The 27,661-nt window shown below is 37.1% G+C and overlaps 2 protein-coding genes across 2 annotated transcripts in view; one reads left to right on the top strand and one right to left on the bottom strand.

Annotated features, from left to right (window-relative positions):
- The first annotated feature begins 2,539 nt into the window (after positions 1-2,539).
- Positions 2,540-12,638, top strand: f3a (coagulation factor IIIa). The gene is made up of 6 exons (XM_072378377.1): positions 2,540-2,745; positions 4,084-4,195; positions 4,703-4,896; positions 6,229-6,410; positions 11,054-11,222; positions 11,851-12,638. The coding sequence occupies exons 1-6, from the start codon at positions 2,691-2,693 to the stop codon at positions 11,994-11,996; spliced, it is 858 nt and encodes a 285-aa protein (XP_072234478.1). The 5' UTR covers positions 2,540-2,690; the 3' UTR covers positions 11,997-12,638.
- Positions 12,639-17,821: 5,183 nt separating this feature from the next.
- abcd3a (ATP-binding cassette, sub-family D (ALD), member 3a) overlaps positions 17,822-27,661 on the bottom strand; it is a 48,336-nt gene continuing 38,496 nt past the window's right edge. Inside the window, exons 19-23 of the mRNA XM_072378128.1 lie at positions 22,282-22,371; positions 22,072-22,191; positions 21,357-21,461; positions 19,170-19,226; positions 17,822-18,289 (exon numbers count right to left, since the gene is read on the bottom strand). Of these exons, the coding sequence (XP_072234229.1) occupies positions 18,212-18,289; positions 19,170-19,226; positions 21,357-21,461; positions 22,072-22,191; positions 22,282-22,371 (450 nt within the window). The 3' untranslated portion in view covers positions 17,822-18,211. The remainder of the gene's footprint in view (positions 18,290-19,169; positions 19,227-21,356; positions 21,462-22,071; positions 22,192-22,281; positions 22,372-27,661) is intronic.

Here is a 27,661-nt window from a genome sequence, read left to right as displayed (position 1 = left end):
ATGCTAACAGTTGCATCCTATAGATCTTACTATTAGGAAAAGCCACCAACAACCTATTTGATCATTTGGTTGGAGAATCTACTGTTTTCTTTTAGTTGCTGTGGAACTCTTTGACACACATTTTTTATTCATTATGAGCTTAACCCTGTTCTTTATAGGTGATCAGGACATAATTTCCTACACTTAAGCAAGAAACTTTCTTTCCAAATGACAACGATACACTGTTACAACAATTTGGCTCCCACTCAAACTCTTCCAAGAACAGCTTCTCGGTTCACTGAAATCTACAGTTATCAGTTAGGAGTTCTGAGAATCAGTAACTGAAAATATCTGATCAGTGATTAATGACATATTGTTTTCTGGAAATTATGTTTTAAGGATGCATCGACCCTGTTTTTTATTCTGGTTTACGTATTTATATATAAACATACACATGCATGTATATATATATATATATATGTACATTCATGTGTATGTTTGTTTGTTTGTATTTTATGCAATGAAATTAAAAATATATTTCTATATTTTAAGAAAAATTAAAAGTGGCGTGTGCATATGAATTAATCTTTTAAAAACAGTAACTGTATGCCACTGATGAATTTAAATCCCTGTGTGTCCCACATGAAAATCATCAATTAGTCAGCTGAGGTGTGAATAAGATATGAATCGAGGTTAAGGTTTTGGTTGGGTATGAAGTGATTATGGTTATTGTTTGCATGTTTATTGTATGTAAGAGTTTGGGTTATACTTTTCACTGTGTGTGTGTTAGTTTCGGAAGTCCCTGCTTTTATGTGTGTGGAAGAACTGTGAAAGAACCCTTTTGTATGTGAGGTACATTCACTCCTTACCATCAGATGGTTACTTGGTATTCAGAGGCACATCAGTCTGTGCTGCAGACAGGCCCCGCAATTTCTGGGAAGAGGAGGAAGAAAAAATGGAAACAAAAGGTAACAGAACTGGCAGCGTCCAGGTCAGATTTGTCCTGCTACCTCCATATCAGGGAAAACACATAGAGGCAGTGTAACTAATTGTGCTTCATCAAACAATCTTTTACTGTACCTTATACAAAAAAATTCTTAGTTGACTTTACATTTGTAAAGAATTTGTACCTTTTTATAAAGCAGGTTTTAGTGATTTTTACCTTTAAGGCTGTTTCTTGTTTCAGTTAATTTATTCTTACTATAAAAACTAGCTTGCATATTGTTGTTGGCAATCTGTGTGCAGACTAGCTGAAACATATGCACTGGCATGGGGCCAAAATAACATCATAGTTTATACAAAAACTCTCTGTGTTATCTGTGGGTAATAAGAGCGTATAGAGAGACTTATACATCATACAGAATAAGCTCTTGGTTCTTTGGTATTTCCAGGAGTCTGGAAAATTGCAACAGATGGATCTATAATTAGAGCTCAAGATCACCCACTGAAGCTGTCTGGTGAGTGGATTCCCTGACTCATGAGCTGTAGTGACTGTCACATCCATTTTAATACTGTTATGCATCATTATGGGATGATGACATAGGCAATGTAAAGTTGAGTATCTTTACCAAGGACACTTTGACACATAGACTTGGGAAGTTAGGGATTGAAATACCTTTCAAGAGTTCATATAGGTTTTTATGGTGATTTAAAAAAATTTTTTTTTAGAAGATTTGAATATTTGTTGTACAGAGGAAAATATGATAAGATCCCAAGTTCAGAATAGCATCCAAAAGAAGAGCTTTAGAATGTCCTTTTATGACAACTATTCATGAAGACTACTTAAAGAAATTGCTAAATATATTGTACGTTATAGTTCAGATTGTGTTTACATACACACGTACAATAAAGAGAACAATAAGCATCCTCTCCACAGCATCCTGGCTGGACAGAGGAGAGGCTCATCTCACTGCACTGCAGGACTGGGAGGTTCAGGGGGTCCTTTGTCCCCACAGCCATAAGGTTTTTTAACAGTAACACGTTTTTCTCAATTTACTTATTCATTTATTATTATTATTGTTCTAATAAACAATCATTGTAAATTTATTTATGTATTTTTTAGCTACTTGACCAATTTGGGGGATGAATAAAGTATTTTTTCTATTCTATTCTATTCTATATACACACACACACACAGATGGCATTTTTCGTGATGGCCAGAAAAGTCCGTTTTAGTCTCCTCTGACTCTCTTTCATATTTTTTGTGAATCTCCCACTTGGCTTTGTTACATCAGATCTAATTTAGGAGCTTCATAGTGAATAGAATGGATTCATATGCACGCACGACTTTTAATTTTTCTTAAAATATATGAAAATGTACATATATATATATATATATATATATATATATATGTATATATATATTAATGTATAATGTGTATAATGTGTGCGTGTGTGTATTCAAAGAACAGCCACAACTATCCTCTTAATGACCTCAGCAGGATAGGCACGCAACGAAGCTGTAGCTGTTCTGTCTAGTCTGGTGACGCCACAGCCGGACGCTCCTTATTTGGTCTAGCCTTTCAAAGTTGTACTGTTATAAGCAGAGGTTTGAACAGATTTGTGTCAATTCAGACTTAAGGGAGACGGGCGGATAACGTGCAGATTCTCGTTATTTATGTCCAGGACTGTACCGAGAGGGAACCGAACGTGTATCGCACTTTTTATTTTATCTGGATTACATTTCCTTTTAAGGATCCTAACCTGACAGGATGACACAACCAGCATATATCTTTATTGTACTTCTCGCCATACACTTTGTCTCCGGTGAGTCCTTTAGATCACCCTATTAGGCTATGTGAGCCTTTAATATGATTATTAAATTCGGCGCCTTTTTCCAGGTTAGTTTCAAAATCAATTTGCAGTTTAGAGACGACAGTGACCATATGAGCAGGGTATGATTGGAAATAGATAAAACTGATCTTTGAAGTGTTTTCATTCCTCTGGCTCCTCTGTACTTTTCTCCCAAATCTTTTCCTTCCAAATTTATTATGAAAACTGATAGTAAAGCCGGATTAACTACGGGAAATCACGGGATTTTTTCCAAGACCGGTGTTAAAATTCCCGAATGAAACCATTTTCTCTTCAGAGAAGCCCAACTAAACACATCGTGTTTAGTTTGGCTTCTAGTCCAAACCTATTTGTTTAAGGTTATGTTTGTACTGTTAATATATTCACTATTTTGGTTAAAATATTAATCCTGTCGAGAAATGACTGCACATGACATCTAACGCGTTCCAATTTGACGCCAAGGGCAGGGCAACCCGGTTCAATCCTTGTCTTTCGGTTTTAAATGGACATGTTACTGTTCCACTTCGTGAGAGGTAGCACAGTCCGAAACTCCTGCACTGTTGCTGTTTTCAAACACATACGACATGGACATGGGTTTAAGGCTTTATCTTAGAAGTATGTCTTGAAAAATAGAATTTAAAATACTGTAAACAGAATGCACTAAACAAATAATTTTTCAGTAAAGATTAGTCTACCTGTCAAACTTTAATGTCCTTATAAAACTATGTCCAGTCCAGCCAACACCATTACATAAGATTATCTCACACATCACTTGAGAATTACTTTGTCACCACTTCTATTTTTACTCACTCTGTGCCTAAATGTATTATTCATTCTGATTTCCAGTTGCTCTGTTGTAGTCTGTTTCACCACAGGGAGCAGTAACATACATATCACAAGCTCTCTATTGTTAAAAAACAAGTACAGTAATAAGGCAAAGTTGTGCACAAATAAAAAAGAATGTAAAAATAGCTTTGAGTTGTCAAAACACGCTATTGTCTTGCGTGGGGGCAGAAGATAAACCAAGAAAGCTTGGTTGTTACAGAACAAGATGTTCACTAAAATACAATTCATAAGGGTGTTTTATCAACAGATATTAGATAACAGTCACCTTCTTGTTTGCTGTCCCAGTATCAGCTCAGGTTGTTGAAACCTTTAAGTTTATGTATTTATGTACTTTTCATTTTCTGCTGTAATGAGAGTCTTTTTTGAAAGTTGTCACTATAAAAGTAATGGTAAATTTTCACTATTTCACCTTTATCTTTTATCAGGTTTTGAAGATAACTTTACTCTTATGATTATTTCAATACATAGGTTTTTATCCTCGAGCACAGAATGTCACTTGGAAGTCCACCAACTTTAAAACTATTCTTACCTGGGAACCCAAACCATCAGCCAATTACTCCTACACAGTGGAGTTCTCTGTGTAAGTACCACCCAGTCCTCACTTGTTAGCCCTTCAAGAAATGGTATTTCCTTTGCAGTTTCCTCATGTAGTTAGTATTTATTTCTTATCACTAACAAACTACGGGCGTTAGCTTGTTGGCTGCAGCATGTCTGTTTTTACATACTCACTGAAAACATAGAAGAAGAATTAATGACAGCAGGGAATTATAATAATTATTTTCTTTCTTTTCTAATTAATTGTGAAGCCTATTTATAAGTGTTTGAATTTACACCAGGCATAATTTGCAAATGCCTATTGTATTAAAGCTGTACATATTTAAATCTGTAGTTTTTTTCCAAGGCTGTGTGTGATTGGTGCATTCTATTGTTTCATCTGTTAATGAAACTGTGTGTGTAAATGTTTTTGTGTCAACAATGAGATAACTTTTTCTTGTAATGTCTTGTGCATATTTTAATGCTTGTTTAGTGAGTTTGAATATTGCATCCATTTGGCATGTGTGTGTCACATTGGGTAAAACTGTTGCAGGGTTGGAGGGGACAAGCAAAGGAATCATCATTGCATTCGCTCCTCCAATATAATATGTGATCTATCCAACTCATTGACGGACTTGCAAGCCTGCTACAAAGCTGATGTTCTATCTGAACCCCCGTTGGGGGCCACCTCTGAGCTGACTGAGTTTCCTCATACCAGCTCACCACAATTCTGTCCATACCAAGAAAGTAAGTCCCTCTGCTACAATGAGAAGTATTTTCTGAATCAGCATAATGTGACATAACATGATATTTGTCCTGCACAGTCCTAAAATGCATATAAATAGTTCAGAACCATGTTCTGGCACATCAGAGCTGACACACAGTAACTGAACCACACATACTGACAGTGAAGTTGTTGATATGCCTAAAAATGATTATTGTATTTATTTTCTATCTCACTTGTATGGTTATTGACAGAGGCAATCATTTAGTGAGTTCTGTGAACAGGATGACATCACCTAAAAACATTTAAAAGGTCAAGAATCATGTATGATTCAAGAGAAAGACAAAAAGGAAAATCTCACTTCTCTTTGCTGTATGCACTCCTCACAACTCACGCCATGTTTTGCGTGTACTTACTGCACTTAAACTGGATTTAAAGCTCTCCAGTAAAAGGAAATAGTGCAGCAATAAAAATCAAATCCAGAGACGCTTTTAGAGCTATGACTGTCATTTGAAGTTCTCCCTCAAGTTTCTAATTCGGTTAGAGGTTTTTGAGAATAATGTAAATAGGAAGCTTGCTGTTCCAGTCATTTTCCTTGCTAATTTCACAAAGCCACTCTACTCACCACAATTACCCCTTGTGAGTCAAATAACATGAGAGTAAATTCAGCACCTGGACTCTATCTATCTAATCTATTTTAAAAAAGAATATAGCAAAACAGAAGTAACTACTTGTGGCTCTTGTATGTGAATGTGTGAGATATCCACTAGCACAGTGAAAAAGTAAACAAATTAAAGTCTTGTTTTGTAGAATACTGGATCCTTTTCTCTGATGTAATGAGACATTATTTTAAGCATCTTATCTGTTCTCTCTTTGGTTAGGTCTTCAGATAAAATTACTTAGATTAGAGCTGCTAACAGTTGATCAATAATTTGGTATGTAAAGTTAGAAAAAAATAGCAAAAAATAATCCTATCAAAAAACAAACAATAATTCTCTCTCACGATTTAGTTGACCCAAATGTGATGTCATCATGTCTTGTTATGTCTGACAAATAGTACAAAATGCTAAATAATAAAATTTGCAACAGCAACAACAAAAAAAAAAGCAAAACATTTTGGCATGTGAGCAGCTTAAACAACTGATTGTTGGAGGGAAATGTAATGATCAAAATGACCAAATTATCAACAAATTTATAAATAAAATCTTTTGTTGTTTGAGGTTAAATTTTTTTAACCTCAAACATTGTAAGGCTTATCATATATATTTGAATAGGGTTTTAATTACATATATATGCATTGCAAGCTATATGTTTGGCAGTAAAGAAAATCTCATCCACATTTCCTTACTCCACAGCTGATATTGACAGACCTGACTTTGAGCTGAAGATGAATGAAGACAAAACGATAACCACCGTGTATGTGACTGATCCACTCACAGCTTTGTTTAAAGATGACCGCCAACTGAATATCAGGGATATCTTCTCTGACCAGCTACAATATAAAGTTACCTATCGAAGGAATAAGAGTACTGGGAAAGTAAGTAATAGCAAATAATACAAAAGAAAATTTGAAGCTGACATCACATTGTGTTGAATTGGGTTGATGGGGGTAATGTTTTGTTTGCATGCCATATTGCAAGGATCTGGCCTGCACTGTCACTGCCTTTCATATGCAGAGACACCAGATTCTAACTTTAAGAATCATGCGTTTTCAATTAATTTTTATAAAACATAACTAAAAGTGAAACTGCTAGTTAAAACAAACAAATTTTTGTCACAAATCTGGTATGTTGATTTGATCCTACAGCCAACCACTGCTCAACTATTCATGAGCTTCTTTGGATTTTTAACAAAATGCAGTCCAAATAAAGAGTTTACAAATAGCAAGAATGCATATGGAGATTTTGGATGCAGTTTAGTTAATTTTGTGCCAGCATAATTCAGTTTAATTTCAATTCAATTCAATTCAGTTTTATTTATATAGCGCCAAATTACAACAATTGTCATCTCAAGGTACTTAAATAATATAGTCCAATTCAAGCCAATTGGAATTCAATTCATTGTAATAATAATCCAATGAAATCCAATTAATTTATTTCAAAATAATCCAAATCATTCATATAGAGCCAATTCAAAAACAATATCCTAGCTAAGGAAACCAACAGATTGCACCGAAACTTCTTCAGTCCAATTTCCTGTCCTGAGCGTGCCTGAGGCGATTGTGGAAAGGCACTCCCTTTTAACAGGAAGAAACCTTTGGCAGAACCAGACTCAGGAAGGGTGGCCATCCGCCTCGACCAGCTGGGGTTTGAGAAGACAGAAAAGAGGGGGAAAAAACACCATAGCACCATTCAAAGGATACCTGTTGGAACAGGGAAACACAAGTTAATAACTACAATAATGTCACATGTGCACAATATCATTTGAGAAACTAAGCGGGGAAAAAGAGAGCAAAGTGAGGAAAGGTGTGACAGATGAGGTCCCCCAGCAGTCTAAGCCTATCCTAACTAAAGGCTTTTTCAAAAAGGAAAGTTTTAAGCCTAATCTTAAAAGTGGAAAGGTTGTCTGCTTCCCGGACATTTACTGGCAGCTTATTCCACAAGAGAGGAGCCTGATAATTGCAGGCTCTGTCTCCCATTCTACTTTTAGAAACTCTGGGAACAACAAGTAAACCTGCAGTTTGGGAGCGAAGTGCTCTGTTAGGAAAATATGTTACAATGAGATCTTTAAGATATGATGGAGCTCGGTCATTAAGAGCTTCATATGTGAGGAGAAGAATCATAAATTCTATTCTGAATTTAACAGGGAGTCAATGAAGAGAAGCTAAAACTGGAGAAACATGATCTCTCCTGTTAGTTCTCTTTGGAACTCTGGCTGCAGCATTTTAGATCAGCTGGAGGCTTTTCAGAGAATATCTGGGACAGCCCAATAATAAGGAATTACAGTAGTCCAATCTTGAAGTAACAAATGCATGAACTAGCTTCTCTGCATCACCCCGAGACAGGATGTTCCTGATTTTGGCAATATTACGAAGGTGAAAGAAGGCAGTCCTAGAAACCATATATGTTATATGTGTGTCAAATGATAAATTCTGGTCAAAAATAACTCCAAGGTTCCTAACTGTAGAACTAGAAGCCAAGGAAATACCATCGAGAGTAACTATATAACTAGACAATTTCTGCTCAGGTCCAAAGAGAACAACTTCAGTTTTGTCTGAATTTAGAAGCAGACAGTTCTGAGTCATCCAGGTCTTTATGTCTTTAAGACATGCTAGTCTGACCAACCTATTGGTTTCATCTGGTTTCATAGATAAGTACAGCTGAGTATCATCAGCATAGCAATGGAAATGTATGCCATGCTGTCTAATAATGTTACCTAATGGAAGCATGTATAAAGTAAAAATAATCGGTCCAAGCACAGAACCCTGAGGAACTTCATGACTTACTCTGGTGTGTGAGGAAGATTCTTCATTTACAAGAACAAACTGGAATCTATCAGATAAATATGACTTAAACCAGCCTAATGCAGTTCCTTTAATCCCAATAACATGTTCAAGTCTCTGTAACAGAATGCTGTGATCGACTGTATCAAATGCAGCACTGAGATCCAACAGGACAAGCACAGACACAAGTCTGCTATCAGTGGCTAAGAGGAGATCATTGGTAACTTTCACCAGTGCTGTTTCTGTGCCATGATGCACTCTGAATCCTGACTGAAACTCTTCAAACAGATTATTTCTATGTAAATGAATACAAAGTTGAGCTGCAACTATTTTTTAAGAACTTTAGACAAAAAAGGGAGATTGGATATAGGTCGATAATAAGCCAACACTTCTGAATCAAGAGTAGCTTTTTTTAAGTAAAGGTTTAATTACAGCAACCTTAAAAGTCTGAGGTACATATCCTGTCAACAAAGAGAGATTGATCAAATCCAATATGGAAGTGTCAATTAAGCGGAAAACCTCCTTGAACAGTCTGGTTGGGATTGGGTCTAAAATACAACTTGATGGTTTACAAGAGACTATTGCTGTTGTTAGCTCAGAGAGATCAACTAAATACAAATCAGGTTTTAAAGATATTTCTAAAGCTGCTGCACTTCATGATACATCAGTGATTATAGTAGGAAGGATTCCATCAATCTTCTCTCTGATAGAAACAATTTTTTTGATAAGGAATCTAATGAAATCATCACTGCTGAGAGTTAAAGGAATACATGGCTCAACAGAGCTCAGACTCTTTGTCAGCCTGGCAACAGTGCTGAAAAGAAACCTGGGATTATTCTTATTCTCTTCTATCAATGATGAATAATAAGCAGTTCTAGCTTTACGAAGGGCTTTCTCATACGTTATTAAACTATCTTTCTAGACTGATTGAGACTCTTCTAAACGCCACTGTCTCTCCAGCTTTCTTGCAGTCTGCTTTAACTCACGCAGCTGTGAATTATACCAAGGAGCCAATCCCTTCTGACTGATTACCTTCTCTTTCAGAGGGGCAACATTGTTCAGTATTGTAAACTATAGTGCTGTCAACAAGAGAGTCAAGTTCTACTGGAGTAAAATTTAGGTAGCTGTCCTCTGTCATATCTGCACATGGTAGTCAAGAAAAGGATGATGAAATCAACTCTTTAAAACTGGTTGCAGCATTCTCTGATAGACATCTTCTATATGTAAAATTCTTCTCTGAAGCCGTATAGTCAAGTAATATAAATTCAAACGTTATCAAAAAATTGTAGGACTTTTGAGGGAATACTGTTAACTGTTCACTCTCAATGCCATAAGTCAGCACATGATCATGATTAAGGCAGTTAGTAGATCTGTGAACACTTTGAGAAAATCAAATAGAGTCTAATATAGAATTAAAGTTAATATTTAGGCTGTCATTTTCAACATCTACATGAATACTAAAGTCACCCACTACAATGACTTTATCTGTACTCAGCACTAACTGGGATAAAAACTCTAAGAATTCAGACAGAAACTCAGAATAAGGGCCAGGTGGACGATACACAAACACGATGTTTTTGTGATTTCCACTTTGGGTGGGAAAAACTGAGAATCAGAGATTTAAAAGAACTAAAACTAATCTTGGGTCTGGGACTGATTAGTAACCCTGATCTGAAGATAGCTGTCACTCCTCCTCCTCTGCCTGTGGTTCGAGGAACGTGAACATTTAAATAGTCAGAGGGAGTTGATTCATTAATGCTAACATGATCCTCCTGCTGCAGCCAGGTTTCTGTAAAACAAAATATATCAATATGATGATCACGAATCAAATCATTCACTAACAGAGACTTTGAAAGGAGAGATCTAATATTCAGCAAACCACATTTCATAGTTTGATGTTTTTGTTCAGTTAAAGCTTTTGTTTTCATTTTTCTTGCACAAGAAGATTTCCTCCTTTTGTGTTTTTTGATCCACGGGCTTGACTTTAGGACTATGACTCCTCTTCCTGACAGTCACCCAGCCACTCTGACGTCCCGGCTGCTCGGGATCTGCTAGGGGACGACTAATAGAGCTAGCTAGGCTAGGTGGCTCCGCACTGGCTAAAGGGGCCGGGTTCGCTATCGGGTGGTTTTCAACAGTGCAGAGCCAAGCTTCCAATTCAGATAACCTCGGCTCCGAAACTACAAAAATTTGTTGTTACATTTGTTACATGTACCATAATCACTAAAGGAAGCAGAGGAGTAACTGAACATCTGACACATGGAGCAGGTGAAAGCAGGAGATGGAGGAAGAGAACTGGTAGCCATGCTAAGCTAGAGAACCCGACACACCGCTAAAAAGTGAAAAATGAAAATAAAAAGTGAACGTTAGAATATAACAAGTATGCGATGGAGTTAACTATGCAAAATGTGTAAATTATAGGGAGAAATAAGATGATTATTAGTAGTTCAAGAGGAGCAAAAAATGTCACAGTACACACGCAAGGCAACAGGAAGTGATGCAATACATCTTATCCAAAGCAAAGCCGCAAAGTTTTTTTTATTGTTTCAGATCCCTTTTCTCTTCCTTTACCTTCTCCATTTGATTTAATTGTTTTGACCTAATTCAGACATATCAAACATAACAAAAGATAACATTGATACAGTAGCAAATGCCAGGTGAAATTATTCCTCACAAGTCACTGTATACCTTTGGATACATCCTCAAATTGACTGTTTGTTTTTTTGCGGTGTTCTTAGAAAGTCCACTTCTCTAAGAGCAGTGTGATAGAGCTGACTGATCTGGATCAAGGGGAGAGTTATTGCTTCAACATCCAGGCTTACATTCCCAGCCGCAGCACAGACAAACAGCTGGGGAAGATGAGCGTTATCAAGTGTTCGAATAACGATGACCAGTCCATTCTTAAAGGTAATGTGTTGTGACTGTGTTGCAGTCATATATCATCATACTTTTGTTTTTTTTTCCGAATTATATTGGAACTCACTTCCAAAATATTTGCAGTAAACCAAATTGGCACTTAAATGAAAAATCGTAGTTATATATCAGAATATCAGAATTTTGCACCAAATTTATAGAACAGAATAAAATAAAATAAATACTTTATTTATCCCCCAGTGGGGTAAATTCAGTAGTTAATTACTGCCTCCTGACTGCCCCACAAACTGTACAAATTAAGTATGTCTGGTATAGGGAAGAATAAATCTTGTCAGCCATTCAGCCTCGACACCAGAGGATCAAAAAGCAACAACGCTATGAATGCTTGAGAGACAATAAAGGAACCCTAAACTTGATGTTGCAGGTTAATTGGGAAATGCATGAGAAATACAATTCAGTAGCACTCTCTCTCAGTGGGATGTATCTTTCTCAGACTTTGGGGAAATAAATGTATTAACACAATCATACTGAAGTATGACTGTCACTTATAGTACTTTGTTACTTTGAAGTTCTCAAGAATCAAATATTTGATTTTGTTCAACTTTGTCAACTTTTAATATAAAGTTCTTTGACATAATGATATATTTCTCTGTCTTCACAGTTTATTCCTTTCCTGTTGTTGCTGTTGCAATCCTTCTCATCTTGCTGGTGATAGGCATAATCATTTCTGTCACAGTAGTCTGCTGTAAACACAAGAAAAAAGCTCTGAAAAGTGGAAGAGAAGGAGTGCCACTCCAAGACGTATAAAAACTCAGACACACACATATAGACACACAAAAATACCATGGGAACTTGCAGTACTTGACTCAGGGCTGTCAGGAGAACAGGAATTCAACATTCCACTGTCAGACACTGGAATAATATTTTCTTTAGTTTCTGTGAAACTGCTTCTGAATATGTTAGGCAGACTTTAGGAAAACACTTAACTCTCCCACTTGATAAACAGCATAAGAAATAATATATTCCTGAAGCTGTGATATAATTTTGTTTCTTCTTTATTTAGTGAATGGTACTTTTAATCACTGTAGATAAATTCAGCTAATTTTATTTATTTCATCTTATTGTTGACCTTTTTACTTGAATGGCTGATATGACTTGGGATTTTTGGTATCTATGTTTATGTTTATGCATTTAGCAGATGCTTTTGTCCAAAGCGACTTACAAATGAGGATATAACATTACAGCTAACATCATATTGGTATCTTGGTAAAAGCAACACTCAATGCTAAATTATTTCATTGCACATATTTGTTTACATTTGATGCTTAACTTATGCCATTTAGGTGAAACTAATAATTCTTTATGATGCTAGTCCTGATGTTTTATATTTTTTATTGTTGTAGATAATTAAATGTAGTGCAATGATAAAGTAATAAAGTAAGTATTTCACTGGGCATGGTTATTTTTCCCATTCTAACAAATGTTTCCATTTGTCTATATTGGTAAACACAAAGGTTTGGAATAAAACTAGATGTGGAATCATAACTGTTGTGTGTGTAGAATGCCATTTCATTTCATATTAAGCATTTGAATACATGAATATACATATATATATATATATAGGGAGAGAGAGATAGTGTGTATATCTCTATATATGTATATATATGCCCCACCTGCCCCTAATGATCATCACCACTGCTGATAAAAGAAACGATTTTTACTGCAAAAATGAGCGGATTCCCAAAAGTGGTGTCCTGTAATTGAACAGTTCCATACTCACCTTTCAGTGGTAGCGGTTCCACATGGTCTCTGGCCTCCTCTGACATGTCTGATGGTCCAGTTTATTGGTCAGGTACCATTTATGGGCCACTGGAGTACATTGCAAAGGCCTGGGCTGTAAATGATGACGAAGAGCATGAATTCACAGCACTCAGCATTCAGTCAGAATCTGTAACTTTACTATGTTTCTCCTTTCGGGAGTGGAAAAGCTGGGCAGCCACGACCAATCAGAACTGTTACTTGAAGAATCTTTAAGACTCCAAATTTGATTCCAAATGAGCCCTTGGTTGTTTTTAGGTTAATGGCTGGATACTACACCATGGATACTGACACACGGCACTGGGATTCTTTCCTCCTAGAGCATGAGGACAACCAGCAAATTCTACCGTCTGCATTGGCTCATCAGTCTTTTCACACTGCCAGGAGATATGTCCCACCTCTCCGAAGCAATTTCACCAGCATTATTCAGGGACAGGAAACGTTAGTTTGTATAGGTTGACTGACAAATCTTTTTGGTGGGCTCTGATTACATCAGACTGCCTTGAATCCTCTGGGGCAGTTTCCCCTGGACATAGCTGGGACTGTACCTATCTGCGATTGTTGTGGAGCACGCCTGCTACCGCTTCCAAGAAGTTGAGTGCTGTCGTTACTTTCTACTGGCAGTGCTATTAGATAATGATCCATCACAAGCATGTCTATTGTTGCTGCTATACTGTTTTTATTCTAACCACTTTTTAGTCACTCTAATCAGTTCATACATTTGTGTTCAGGTTGTCAGGCCCTTCTGGAAAGTCCAGTCATGAAAATGCAAAACTAAATTTGGAAAATCCCTGACAGCTCAGAATTTCTTTCTTTAAAATATTAGTCTTGGGTCAGACTAGGTTCTAAATCTTGGAAAGCTTTGACTGTTTTACTTTAAAGGAAAGGGACGAGCGGCCCCATGTCTTTGGCCATTTTTCTCTTACCCCTGTAACTTCAAAGGTCATGTTCATACACTTTCACACAATCATTTACTTCCAAGTTTACAGATGTAAACTTTGGATTAGCTCAGCTGGCTGTTGAAGCTCCTACTCTGTGATGCAATTGTCCTTGACTTGTTGCAGCAAGAGAGCATTTATGTCCTGTTGGGCAATCTGAGACTGCCTGTAGAAACTGTTTCATAGGTGATGTTGGGTCAACAGTAGAAAGTGCAGAAAATTGTCGAATCACATCTCCAATGCCTTCACCCATCCACGATCCAGTATTAAATCTTGGATGGTATGTGTCAAGTGGAAAATCAGCAAACAACACAGGATATCAGAAATAGAAATAACTTTATTGTTCCACCATGAAACTGTTCTAACAGCAACTAAAACATCCAAGTCCACTTAATATGGGGGAAGGAGGGATAAGGTCAAAGTATACATGCTGCTTCTTTCAAAGTATTTTCTAAGTGGCTTCCATCCTGGTATGGCTTACATAATACAGTAGTTCCTCCCGCTAGGCCAGTAGTTCTCTTTCACGCTGTGTGAGCAGCTCCTTCCACTCCTTGTAGTTCTCAGCAATCCTTCTCTCCCCCTCCTGCCATCCAGCCTGCTCATAATCAGGTAGCTTAAGCACCTATATCTATCACTGTTGTGAGAGCTTCTGGGTGATGTGGTTTCAGGCCCGACAGCCATTTTGTGTTGTGGTAGCTGCCAGACTGGGATGTAGCAGCCCTTCACGTCATGGCCTCCAATAAGGTCACAGAATTTTTGTTTCATAATTTTGCATTTACTTATTTAAAGAGAAAAATAATTTTAGAATGCCATTTCAATTTCTCATCTCATTTACAATTTTCATTGTAAATGGAGGAGACATAGGGTACCTGCTATGAGTGGTTGTTGTCCAACCAGAAGGTCAACTATTCAATTCTCAGCATTTGCACGTCAAAGTGGTATTGATCAAGACACTAAACCTCACATTGCCCCAGACAGGGTTACTGCATGATTGTAGACACAGATTCTAGAAAAGTTTGCATATATAAGGCACATTGTATGTGTAACATTGTATGTGTTCCTGCAAAGCAGGGGAAAGCACTTAGAGACTAGACAAGGTTAGATTGGAAAAAAAAAAAAAAAGTCTATTAAAGTGCAATGAAGGAAAAGCATCAGTCAAAAGAAAGCATGGGCACAGAATATATATATATATATATATATATATATATATATATATATATATACACACATACATACACACATACATACACACACACACACAAATATAAGGGATTTCTAAAATCAACCTTGTTCCTTGCCATGTCTACAATCTTTCCTCATCAAGATAATGTGCAAAGACATCCTCAATTTTTTTTTAAAAAGGACATTTTTAAAAGTTTTTTTTTTTTTAAGTAAAATCGTTTTCACCTAGTCTTTACAATTTCTTTAATGCAGAGACAAATCATAATATTATTGTTATACATAAAAAACAAACAAAAACACAAGTAGAGTTAAGATTCCTTCTTTATATTTTCAAAGTGATAGTGGAAGGTTTGGTAATCTAGATCTGGATCTATACTGTGAAAAAAAAAATCATCACTGTACTTTGGACCTGATCCCCCTACTCGATATCAAATGAAATCAGATATTAACCCTTGCAATCCCACCACCTGGTCAACATGAGTATTATATCTTTAAACAATTTTAGACACTAGAAATTGGTATTTTCTTAAGAAATTAAATTGTTATTAACTATTATTTTATAACAATGTGTATCTTCAAACTGTAGCCAACATGATCAATGAAAAATTAGAAAAGACCTGTGATGATGTTAAGCGATAGAGAATATTATTCATAGACAACATGACTGGAGCTAAACTGCACTTTTTTCGAATGCTGAATGCCTTCAAGTTTATGGAACTACAACTCAGACCAAAAATGACAACGTGGAAACTATCAAAACAGTTTAAACTAAATTAAGGGAGCTTTTCAAAATCAAATGCTACCTTGATTGTAGAACACTCTTATAGGATAAAAAAAATAAAATAAAAAAAAAAATTATTTAAAAAAAAAAAAAATAAATCAATGAAAGTTTCCTAGCACATCCGACATAGTTTTGGATAATAATAGCACTGCCAATGGTAGCAGTAAGGGCAATGTTAATGAGCCCAAATCTAGTTTACGAGCAGAAATCTAGTATTGTCGTCCCATCTTTTGTCAAGGACTTGGGGAATACAGTGGGTATTTTAGAACATTCTTTTACAACACCAGTGCCTGGAGTTTCTATTGAAAAACCATTCAGGCCCAGCGAGAATTAGTCTAGCAGCAGTTGAGGCTGTACATTTTCACTCTTTATAAGATTACAAATAATTTATGACAAGAATGCTTTTTATGTGCATTTTTAAGCTGTATTTACACCTAAATTAAAAAATAACTCAAAAAATGTTTTGAGGATTACTTGAAGTTGACTATTAATAAGTTATCAGGGCAGAAGGAAACACCCAATACATGAGTTTTTGCAGAACAGACGTTTTACTCACAACTGGTCACAATTCTCTTATGAGAATTAACATGGCCAAAACTCAGCGACATGAACAAAAATAACCAAAACATACCCTCTTAACGCAAATTTCGTAAATAACCATTTCCTTTCATCTCATTTATGTGATCCAGCTCACCAGTTTTGTTGGTCTTTTTCCTCCAAATTGTTTCTGTTTGAAATTTCAGTTTGCTGTCAAATGTAATGCAACCTACATCACCACCTGCTGGTGACACTATGCAGCTTAGTCTATTCAATCCAAACTAGTTAATGAAATGAGCAAGAAAAGCATTTGCTATACGGGACATTACAAGATTTCTTTACAAAGTTCCTTCATAACTGGTTGGAAATCCAACTACTGGAGCTGGGACCAGGAGTCAAAGCATGGGGACCTTGCACATCCTCATGTCATGTCCGCTGAGCCCTCAAAGCAGGCTGCTGGGACTGTGATCATCCAATGAATAGCGAGATTGGACAGTGGTTTGGCTGTAGGTAACTCATCTCGCAATGACAAATTTGACAAACTTCCCTGTCCGTCAATGACATGATTTGACGGACAGAGAAAAACAAGGAGAGGCTCAAGCCCTCTCAGTGAAGTCACAAGGGAAAAAATGGAGGGTGGGCAGTTAAAGACAGGACACCAATGACACTGGCTTGACAAAAGCCACAGCTTGGATTTAATTTACCAAAGCAAATTACCTGGAGCTGCTTTGGTTGGTCAGGCCAATGTTCAACAACATAACGTGCCCGAAAAAACATTTTCAGCTGACTAAATGAATAAACTTAATCTCCAGCTTTATACACCAATAGAGTTTTTTTTCCTTGATAGCATGGATACATTTTAAAATGACACTGCCAGGATTCATCGGGCTCAGATTGTTGAAGCATCATTCAGGAAGCAGGAGACATTTTCAGACATGGAGTGGCCATCACAGAATGCAGACCTTAGCACTGTTGACTTGTTTGGGATGTGCAGGAGAAGACTACGCAGTAATCTAACTTTTCCATGATAAAATGATAAAAAAAAAAAATAAATCAATGGACAAAAAAAAACTATGGACAGATATAAATGTTCAGAAACTATGGCATGGCAAATGCGTGCCTTGTTTAAAGCTGGTCTAACTACATATTAGTGTGACTTTTTTGACGAGGCAGTGTATTTAGGCAAACATTTAGAACATGTACACTGAATAATAAAAAATAGTGAACACGGCGGTTGCAGTCGTTGTTTGATATCACCTGTGATTTACCCTTCAATATGTGGTGTTGCAGTTATGGCAACAGCCCTAATTAAAGGAAGCTGACAACATTTAATATTACCAAGTTTAGTTCAGATATAACAATAACAAAGCTGAAAATGATTATGTGGACAATTTAATATTAAAGGAAACCTGCAAGGCATTCAGGAGCCTTACCTGTTAAGGGCAAATTTTGCAAGAATTTACACATTTCATTTTCCAAGTTGGACATGTAACCAATGTGACATGATATTACGCAAAAATGATAAAAACTGTAGAATAAGTCCATCTTTCTTCCAACATCTCATATGTGACACACAATCTACAAGTTTTAAGATTTAGAAGATTAGACAGGACTAAAGTGATTTGTCAAAAATAGAAAGTTAGGCTTAATTACAAAGGATTAAAAATGTAATTTTCTTGCTTTAGCAATAAGTTTTATCTTCAGTGCAAAGAATTAATGGACTGGTTTAACAGAGCACTGCGTGCACGGCTTATTTTAAAAGCCAGTTAGGAGCCAAACTCTACAGTTTCCTCTGTGATGGGTTTGAACTCGTAGTTCCCTCTTCCGTCCATGTGGAGGTAAAACTTCATGGTGATAACAACAAAAAAAAGGAAAAAAATTAGTAGGAAAACAAAAACAAACAGAACAAAACAATAAAAGGAAACAGTTTCAATAAGCACAAACAGGCTAAGACTAAAATCTCTCAATATATAGAAATTTGTATTTAGGAATATAATTTAATAAAGTAAACGTGATTCAATAATATTGTTTCCCATATACTGAAAAAGAATACCATATGCTAAAATGCTTATTAAAGTCCATTGCATCAAAATGTCATGTATAAAACAGAATTTAAATTAGAGCATTGAGCTACTCTGCCCATTTGTGAATAAAAACTGATCACGTCTCTTTTTTTCTGCAGTTGATGCTTCATAGTACATAAACTAACTTCTCTGTGCAACAGAGTCTTAACCCATCCCTTTTTTGTTGTAGAAATTAGAGGAGAGTGTGTGATGATTTCTTTTACTTATCAAAACAAGAGTCTCCTACAATCACCCCAAATTTACACTGTGACTGGTCAGGTGTAGAATTGTGCAATATCCATTATTATCCTGTAATCCATGTCCCTTTTCACCAGTTCAACTGGGTGTAAAAAAAATGCAACAATGCAATCAGCACCACATTGGATGAGCTACCTTTTCTCTAGCATACCCAAAAATTTTAAATATACATGTAATTTTGACAAGACTAGGTTTGCACAGCCTTATAAACTTTCCGTGCCATTACTGCCCTGTAAACAGAGACCAAGCAGGCACACGTTATGTATTGTATTTAACTCGGATATTCTGATTTTCAAAGCTTTGTCATAGGAGAATAGTAACTCGCAGTGCAGTGAGAAGGTATTAAAGTTTTTTGTGGGGCGTATGTTATCCATGTTCCTTCAAAGGAAACTTCAATCATTACCTCATGGTGCTTCCACAGGGACTTTCTATGGGACACTGTGAACAAGGTGATGCCCACCTGTGAATTAAGGAAAAAAACACTTGTACTGCATTGTCTGAAAGAACACATCCTTATAACGTTCTCATAATATTTTATGACAACATTATGAGTGACTCCAACCATTTTTCTTGACATTTCAGATTTAATGATACCACAAATCTTTCATGCTTTTTACTTCTCTCTTATATTGTGTCTATAATGTAACAAAGCTTAATGAAATGTTTGGCAGAATAAAACTATCAATATGACTCTGTGTTTTCTGTATTGTTTTTGCCATCTGTTGCTGCACTAATTATGTAGCCCCCAGCTCTGCTGGACCATATTGGTCAAAGTATTGCAATCTATGTGAGAAAGTCGTTATTCTGGAGCAGATTATATTTGTCCACATAACAGACCACAATCTGCTATGCAGTGTGGGAGATTCCTTTAAGTTTCCATATTGGAAAGTGAATAAGGTTGTTGTCCATCTGAAAACCAGGATTGTGTCAGATTGGGGAGTATTTATATGGCAATAGCATTGTGTGAAACATGTGTTTACTTTCCACCAGATTAATCTTTTTCTTCAGTATAGTTGACAATGGAGACTTTCACTTTTGTTTTTTTTTTTCCTGGTAAAACTGAAAGATTATTGAATCAAGTGATGTAAACCATTTGTTTAATGGTTTTATTGGAAATATTGATGAGGGGTAGCTGATTTGTACTAGGATTTTCGATTTCGATTACTAGGATTTTAACTGTCGCAATGATACTTAAATATCTAATATTGCCAGTGTGAAGTGGCAGTGGTGACTTTTGAGCTGTAGAATCCCAAGAAGAAACAAATCATGGCAGTACACTTGATTTGTCGACATTTATAATGTAAAAAGATTTTGGAAAATGCATTTATCTAGTGTTTTGTGGGTCTGGTGTAACAAAACAATTGCTTAGAGACTAATTTTATGGTGCAAGATCGTGCCTTGTATTCCTTTGTTCCCTTTATTCTGTATTTTTTTATTCTGTCTAATTTCTGTTGGTGGAGTTTCAGTGAAAATGGCAAATAGGAAAGAGAGAAAATGCATCCTTGTCTTGTTCTCCTGTCATCTCAAGTCTATCTATTATAATTGTGGTCCTGGGAGCAGTATACAGTGTACATATTCAATGAATGAATGAATGAATGACACTTAAAAAACACATCTTTGTAGTATGCTGAGTAACAATGGCTTATTGGCTAAGTGTTTTTTCTGCATCCAATGATACGATTATGGTCTTCATTTGAATTTGTTGGGCAAAATCAATTTAATTATAAGATCTGCAGATGCCATCTGAGGCTTTTGTTTTCAATAAAAACACTCTGATAAGGGTGACTTATGGATGAGATGATAGTTTCTAATCTGGTGGGAAAAGCTTTGATTTACAGGCAAATGTTTCATGCATACTGTGGTTCTCTGTCACTTTCAAGAGCCAGTCTGAATGAAGTGATGAAGGACATCAACCTTAAGGAGAGCACTGTCAAGGATGACTGTATGCCATCACAATAACAGATATTTGCAACTATCAATGTTAAATAATGTCCTTATCTCATGTTTGAAAATGGTTTAACATGATGACTTTACATACTTCTTCCAACCAGATCTAGACTCTATTCCACAATGAGGTACCATTTCTGTGTACACATAGGTTGTGGATCTCTTGTGATGCTGTTGACAGGTTAATGCTGCACAATTGATGCAAGTTTGTATTCAAATAAAATGGCATCAATTTTATTTGAATACAATCAATCATCCAGCTATCTAGTTTTTACATTGTTCTCACATCAGTGACACACGTGTGTCATTCTTATAGACTATGTGATAAATTATGTAAAGGAGTAGAACTTGAAGACTATATGGTTTATGAAATACATTTTTGTTCTAACTCGAACAGAGTCATCTTTATGGATGGATAATTTGGACTGAAGACTGAAATGTCCTGTCAGTGAAATGGTGCATCACCTATATATTTGACCCATTATATTCTGTGACTAGATTTACTAAAAGTGACTGCAAATTTTCAGCTACTGTAAATGTTTAATATTCTTTCAATGCATACTTTTATATATGTTACCAGTCAAACTGAGACTGTTTCTGAACATGATATTTAATACATTTGTGTTGTGCTGTACAATCGTACCGTTCTGCAGTGGCTGTAGATATAGTCCTCCACATCAACACTAACTGCACTAGTACACTCATCAAGAATGGCAAACTGAGGTTTGTGGTAGAACAGCCTGGCCATCTACATATAGAAAGACATCAAGCACAAAATCACCAGTATAAATGAAAAATCTCAATTATTCCTTTACAAAATCAAGACAGATATGGAGAGTTAAAAGTGCATAGAAAGTGACAGCGACAACAGAAGCAGACAGAGCTGGTATAGGCCATTATTAGCTTGAACAGGGCATTCATCCATCTATCCATTTTCCAAACCTGCTTAAACCTATCCAGGGTCAGGTAAGGGCTAGAGCCTATCACAGCTGTCATTTGGCAAGAAGTGAGGTACACCCTGGATGGGTAGCCAGGGCCAACACAGAGACAAATGAGATTAACAACCATGCAAGCTCACACTCACCTGTAGGGTCAATTTAGAATCCCCAATTAAACTAATATGTACGCTTTATGACTCTGCGAAGCCAGAGTACCAAGAGAGAATCCATGCTGAAATTGGAGGCGCACATAAAGAAGAGGCGACAGCGCAAACCACCACACTACTGTGGAGCCCTGAACAGGGCACTCAGTTTAACAGAAATAGATAGATGATGTCATGTTTAACCATTTAAATCAATCATGTAATGCTTGTATTGCTGCCTGTTAGGCAAATAAACTGTGGGTGTGTGAGTTCTTACAGCCATCCTCTGCTTTTCTCCTCCACTGAGAACATCCATCCAGTCCTGAACTGAATCCCAGCTTCCCTCCCTGTCGAGGATGTGACCCAGCTGAACATTGTCCAGATACTCCTTCAACACCTGGACACAGACAAGACAAGATAATTAGAAATACACACAGTCAATGGAAGTGATTAATTATGTAGTTGTTTTTTTTTCATTGTGTCCCACCTGGTCAGAGATGCCTTTCCTCCTCTGTTCTTCAAACGTGTCAGGGTAAATGACTTGGTCCCTCAGAGAACCTAAAGTCATGTAGGGTCTCTGTGCAATCACAACAAAATCAGTCAAACCTAAACTTAAGATTAGAGTGGGACGTTTCATATGAAGTCAGCAGACTCGAGTTGGTGTAGTTTTTTTCCATTTTAGCATTATAATTTTTTTTCTTAAATCACCTTCAAATGGCTATGATTCCAAAGAACTTCCACTTTCAACACTAGTTTCAGTAAGATCCAAGTTATAAGTTGTTGGATCATCTTTAGCAGCAACAAATTGCCAAAATAATTCTCTCTGACATTATTAGTCTTCAATATTGTTATAGAGGAATGTAGAAACATGATCTTGTGTTTGCAAGCATTTGTTTGTGCAAAGCTTTTTTCAGGTCCTGCCACAACATCTCAATCAGATGGAGGTCTCGATTCTGACTGATTCATTAATTATTTTATTTTTGGGCAATTCTCTAGCAGATTTGTGCTTGTGATCATTGTCCTGTGGCAAGATCCAGTTTCAACAAAGCTTTAGTTATCTGCCGGTCTCAGACGGCCTCACATCTGCATATAGAATACTTTGGTGTACAGAAGAGTTTATGGTAAACTAAATGACTGCAAGATGTCTAGGTGTGGTGGGTGTAAAATAAGCTCAACTCAGCCCAAATCATCAACTGTCCATGTTAGAAAAATATCATGAAGTTATACTATGAGAAAAGCAGAACCATCTATGAGAATGTTTTACAATGCTGCAGGGTCAAGGGAGACAGTGTGCTGGAGAAGGCCTCTTATCCATCTTATTTCAGCTTCTGTGTGAACCATGATTTACTGAACAAAGAAGACTTACTCGATTAATTACTTTGTAATCATCTAACGTAGAAAGTGCTGTGGGGAACAACAGGAATGTCTCGTGACCTTAGGTGGCTAATGAGTCAAATTTTCTGAACAACTTGGTCCTTCGAGCAGGATCTCAACATCCTTTCGAGCATTCAGGGTCGGAGTTGATACCGTGCACAGGGGAGTCCGGGACTCCTAACGAAAGACCTCCAGCTGAATTGCTGTTATTCAGAGCCAGTTTCCAGAACAAGGGAGAATGGTGACGAGATCGTATATTTGAATCAGTGGCCAGACTCGCTGGATTCGTAGTAAGAAAACACTTTGAGTTATTATTTTTGCGAAAAATAGTGTGTATTTAACTAAGACCTGTAAAACCAGTGAAGTTAAATAAATTGTATTTTAACTAAGACCTGTAAACAGTGAAGTGAGTATAAACAGTATTATATTCAATTAAGACCTGCAAGACCGGTGAAGTTCAATATAAATGTGTGAAACTTAACTAAGACCTGTAAAAAGCCAGAGCAGTAAAAGGCAAGGGTGTGAGTAACTTTTAACTAAGACCTGTAACAAAACACCTAAGTTAAAATGTTAATGATCTGTGTGAGAAGACTACAGGAATAAACAACTCTGTGTGCACATTAAAAACAGAGGTGAGAATTGCAACAAATAATTGTTTGTTTGTATGTATATGAATGTTATGTGTATAAACTGTGTTAGGTGGTAGTTATACAGTAGTGTCTCAGTGAAACAACAGATGGGGCAACCTCGCGATGATAACAAAGTGGCTGTGGAAACCCAACGGTGACAACAAAAGCAGTGTTTCACTGATCGGACCAGTTGCTCAGGTGTGCTCCATACAAACTGGTTGGCTACTGAAGGGATAAAAAAAAAAAGGGGAATACTTGTTTCAACGGGACCCATATAATATTAAATACTTAGATGGAACAAAAAAGTTTGGTTTTGAGAGAAATCTTAATGTAGAGGAATGAACAAAGTTAGCGAAAGACTTAGAAAGAGCAGGCCAGAAAAATAATAAGAAAAGTAAAAATAAAAAGAATGGCTTCATAAAGGCACAGGCCTGGCTTACAGAGGCACACAAGTGAAAGTCAGGAAAAGAAAAAAAGGAGCAGCAGAAAGAGATGTTAGCACTAATACATAGAGAGGATGTAAATGTGGTATACAGGAGGAGACACCCAGATAGCCTTCTGGGACCTCAGACTAATCCTACCTCTATACCAACAAACTCACCAGCTTATGGCCACTCGGGAGCTACAGATGGGGTCAAGCCCCCAACCTAGCTACCCACCTTTAAACTCTTGGTATCCAACAGAAGATTTAAGAGGTATCTTTAAAAGTGATGGACATGTAACTAGATCAGGGAAGAGTCTGTGGCATTGAATGTGTTCGGTCCACATGAAATGAGAAATTTAGACATCACAAATAAAAACTTATCCCATGATCCAAGTGCCCAATCCCAGAACACAAGAACCAAGAGCTGATGCTACCATGTATGTCTAATGACCATAGACAGCTGGAGATGTGAGAAATGCATACCAGATAGAGGGCATACCACACCCAAAAGGAAATGCTAGAGGGTTTAGTGATGGTGTAAAAAAATTGTGTCAGCTTCAGTTTGAATGGATTAGAGACACAGAGAGCACTGATACATGTAATGGGAGTATATTGGTGTGTAATCAGCGGGGATTGGAGTCCCACTGATGATAATAGAGTGATGTTGCATTATGGTGCAAAGCCACTAACTGGCAGAGTTGATGCATTATTTGAACGAGTATGAGGTAGATATCAAAGACTGAGATATTGAGAGACTCGATATTGGACTGAGATTAACAGGTGCATGCAAAAGGAGGAGGAAGATGTAGATCGATATTATCACAGACTCAAAGAAGTATTTGACATTCACAGTGGAGTAAATCCACCGGATAACAGGGATAATAACTCTCCTTATGAGGAACAGTTGAAAAATGCCTTTCTGAAGGGCTATTGCCATAGATAAGCAGCTTTGTGACCAAGCACATGGTAGATCACCGTACTGCCTGGTTAACTAATTTAATGGACTGATCTAGACATGGACAAAGCTTTATGATGGAAGGTGATGAAGAAACAACGGTGTATGTGATGAAAGAGAGTAGACATAGACAGAAGCAGAGTCGGTAGAGGAAGAAGGAGAGGTGGATCAGGAGGAGATGGTGCATGTTATGCGTGTGTAAAGACAGGACATTGGTCAAAGGATTGCAGGCAGAGGAAAGACAGACAGTCTCCAGGAGATGAGGCAGGTCAGGTATGACTAAGTGAGAGAAAAACAGAAACCAAAAATGTAACTAGGATAGAAAAAGAAGAGCCAGCGAAAGGGATTGAGCTCATGTTGCATTATGAGATCAAATCAGAGATTACATTGAACGTGTGTAGAAGGCAAGTAACTTTTCTGTATGACACAGGTGCATCCTGCACTGTAATACATCCTGGAGTTGAGAGATCTAGTGAAGTTACTTTTGTAAAATTAGCAAATGACAAGACTCATCCTGAGTACTTATCAAAATAATTGACATTAACAGATCCACAGACTGCAGTAAGTGCTACTTGTCGGATTGTCTTATCCACTCTGTGTCCCTGTAACTTGCTAGGAAGAGATTTACTCCATCTATTGAACTTAAGAGTAGATCCAGAAGAAAAAGGTTTGACTGTGGTTCGAATGAAGTCAGCTGAAACAATGATTCAGCATGACTTGAGACCACCATCATATTGATATAGTTTAGATCTTGTGTCCACAGGCCCCAGCTCTGTCACACTTTCCCTTTTAAAAAAGGGAAAAGAACACATCTCAGGAAAGCTCACCTTCATGACACCAGATGATTTGCACTGCACTATGTATTACTCAGGGAGCTGACACAACATATGAGAAAGATTACTTTTTATTTTCAATTTTAAAATTTTTATTTGTATTTTTTTTTAAGGGAAAAACTGACCGTGTTCAAGTTGAAAAAACTATACTGGAACAAAGAGGGTTGTTGCGCAGTTAGCTGCTCACTTTCCCCCAGCATGAAAAGGTTTTCAAGGTCATGTAATGCACCTCATGTCTCACTCTCAAAGCCAACCGACCAACAATGAACACATTTAGGTGTGTTTGTAACTGCGTGTAACAGTGTCAATTACACAGCAGTAATATGTAGAATTATAATTACACAAAATCTGTTTAAATACTTATTACCTGACATGTCTGACCTCCTGAGCCAATATGTGGAACGTTTGAGACTCCGTTTCTGTACCTCAACATTCACTTTCAAGGGTCCCTCCTATGTGTGTCTCACGCTTTTGCCTCGCCCCTTTTGCTGTTGTACTCCTTGGGAGAGGTAAGCGACACTGTGGTCACAGAAATTTCTGCGTTTTAGCCTCTGTTAACTTGCTAGCTTAAAGTTATTGTGTAGTGTGCTATCATATTTCTGTGTCATTTAATTTGTAGAGGAGCTCAAGTTGATCACGATTGACCGGAGGATTTTGTTGTTATTTACACCTTTTGTCAGAATAAACGGAGATCGCCTCCAAAGATATCCTGGTCTGGGCCTGTTCATGTTCATAAAAACAACACAGACAACACTAGAAACTAACCGGTTACACGAGGAAGCTTCAGCTTGGAAAGAAGTGGAGCCAGGAACAGAGTATTCTGAGAAGCTGGATGCATATTATAGTTCATTAAACTGGACTAGTCATGCAAAACAAAATGCGCACTTACAAAAACAGATATGGCAACAGCGAAACAGATTCTGATCTATTTTCACTCTCACTGAAAGTGAAGAAGCATAACTAAAAGATGTACCAGAACACTTGTGGTCAAAAGGAACAGCAGACATGGGGTTAACAAAAGGTGTCGAACCTGTCTATAACTCCCATGTCATCTTTCAGGCTGCATCAAAGACAATATCCACTTAAACCAGAAGCTGAAGTAGGCATAGCACCTATAGTGAAAGATTCTCTTAAAGCAGGTGTTACAGTAGAATGTTCAGACTCTCCATATAATGCTCCATTGTTTCCTGTGAAAAAGGCTCCTCCCTCCACCGGATGGAGGATGGTGCAAGATCTGCACGCAGTTAACAGAGCTGTTCTGCCCCAACAGTACCAAATCCACACACTCCGTTAGATGATTTGTCACCCAAGACCAAGTACTTCTCTGTTGTAGATATCAGTAATGCCTTCTTCTCAGTACCTGTGCATCCAGATAGTCAATTTTGGTTTGCTTTTACCTACAGAATGAAAAGGTACACTTATGTGTAGTAATGTCAGTCTTCCAGGCTTCCACAAGGATATTGTGAATCACCAAGTATTTTCTCACAAGTAATGTCAGCCAACATAGCTCAATTCAATCCTCCAAATGACAGCCAGATATTGTTATAAGTGGATTACAGTCTTTTGGCTTCACCGACAGAGCAGGACTGTAAGGCAGCCACCTTAGCACTCTTGCATTTTTTAGCTGAACAGGGTCACAAGGTTAGTAAAAA

The sequence above is a fragment of the Leuresthes tenuis genome, unplaced genomic scaffold, assembly GCF_036924035.1.
Source record: "Leuresthes tenuis unplaced genomic scaffold, fLeuTen1.0.hap1 SCAF_24, whole genome shotgun sequence".
In the NCBI taxonomy this organism is placed as follows: domain Eukaryota; kingdom Metazoa; phylum Chordata; class Actinopteri; order Atheriniformes; family Atherinopsidae; genus Leuresthes; species Leuresthes tenuis.
Note: the sequence above shows the minus strand (reverse complement) of the source record. Positions and strands in the feature narration are given on the sequence as shown.

Excerpts from the sequence above, each read along its gene's own strand:
- f3a (XM_072378377.1), top strand. The coding sequence starts at position 2,691 with ATGACACAACCAGCATATATCTTTATTGTACTTCTCGCCATACACTTT. Across the intron at positions 2,746-4,083 it reads CGCCATACACTTTGTCTCCG|GTTTTTATCCTCGAGCACAG; the intron begins GTGAGTCCTTTA and ends TTCAATACATAG. Across the intron at positions 11,223-11,850 it reads TGACCAGTCCATTCTTAAAG|TTTATTCCTTTCCTGTTGTT; the intron begins GTAATGTGTTGT and ends CTGTCTTCACAG.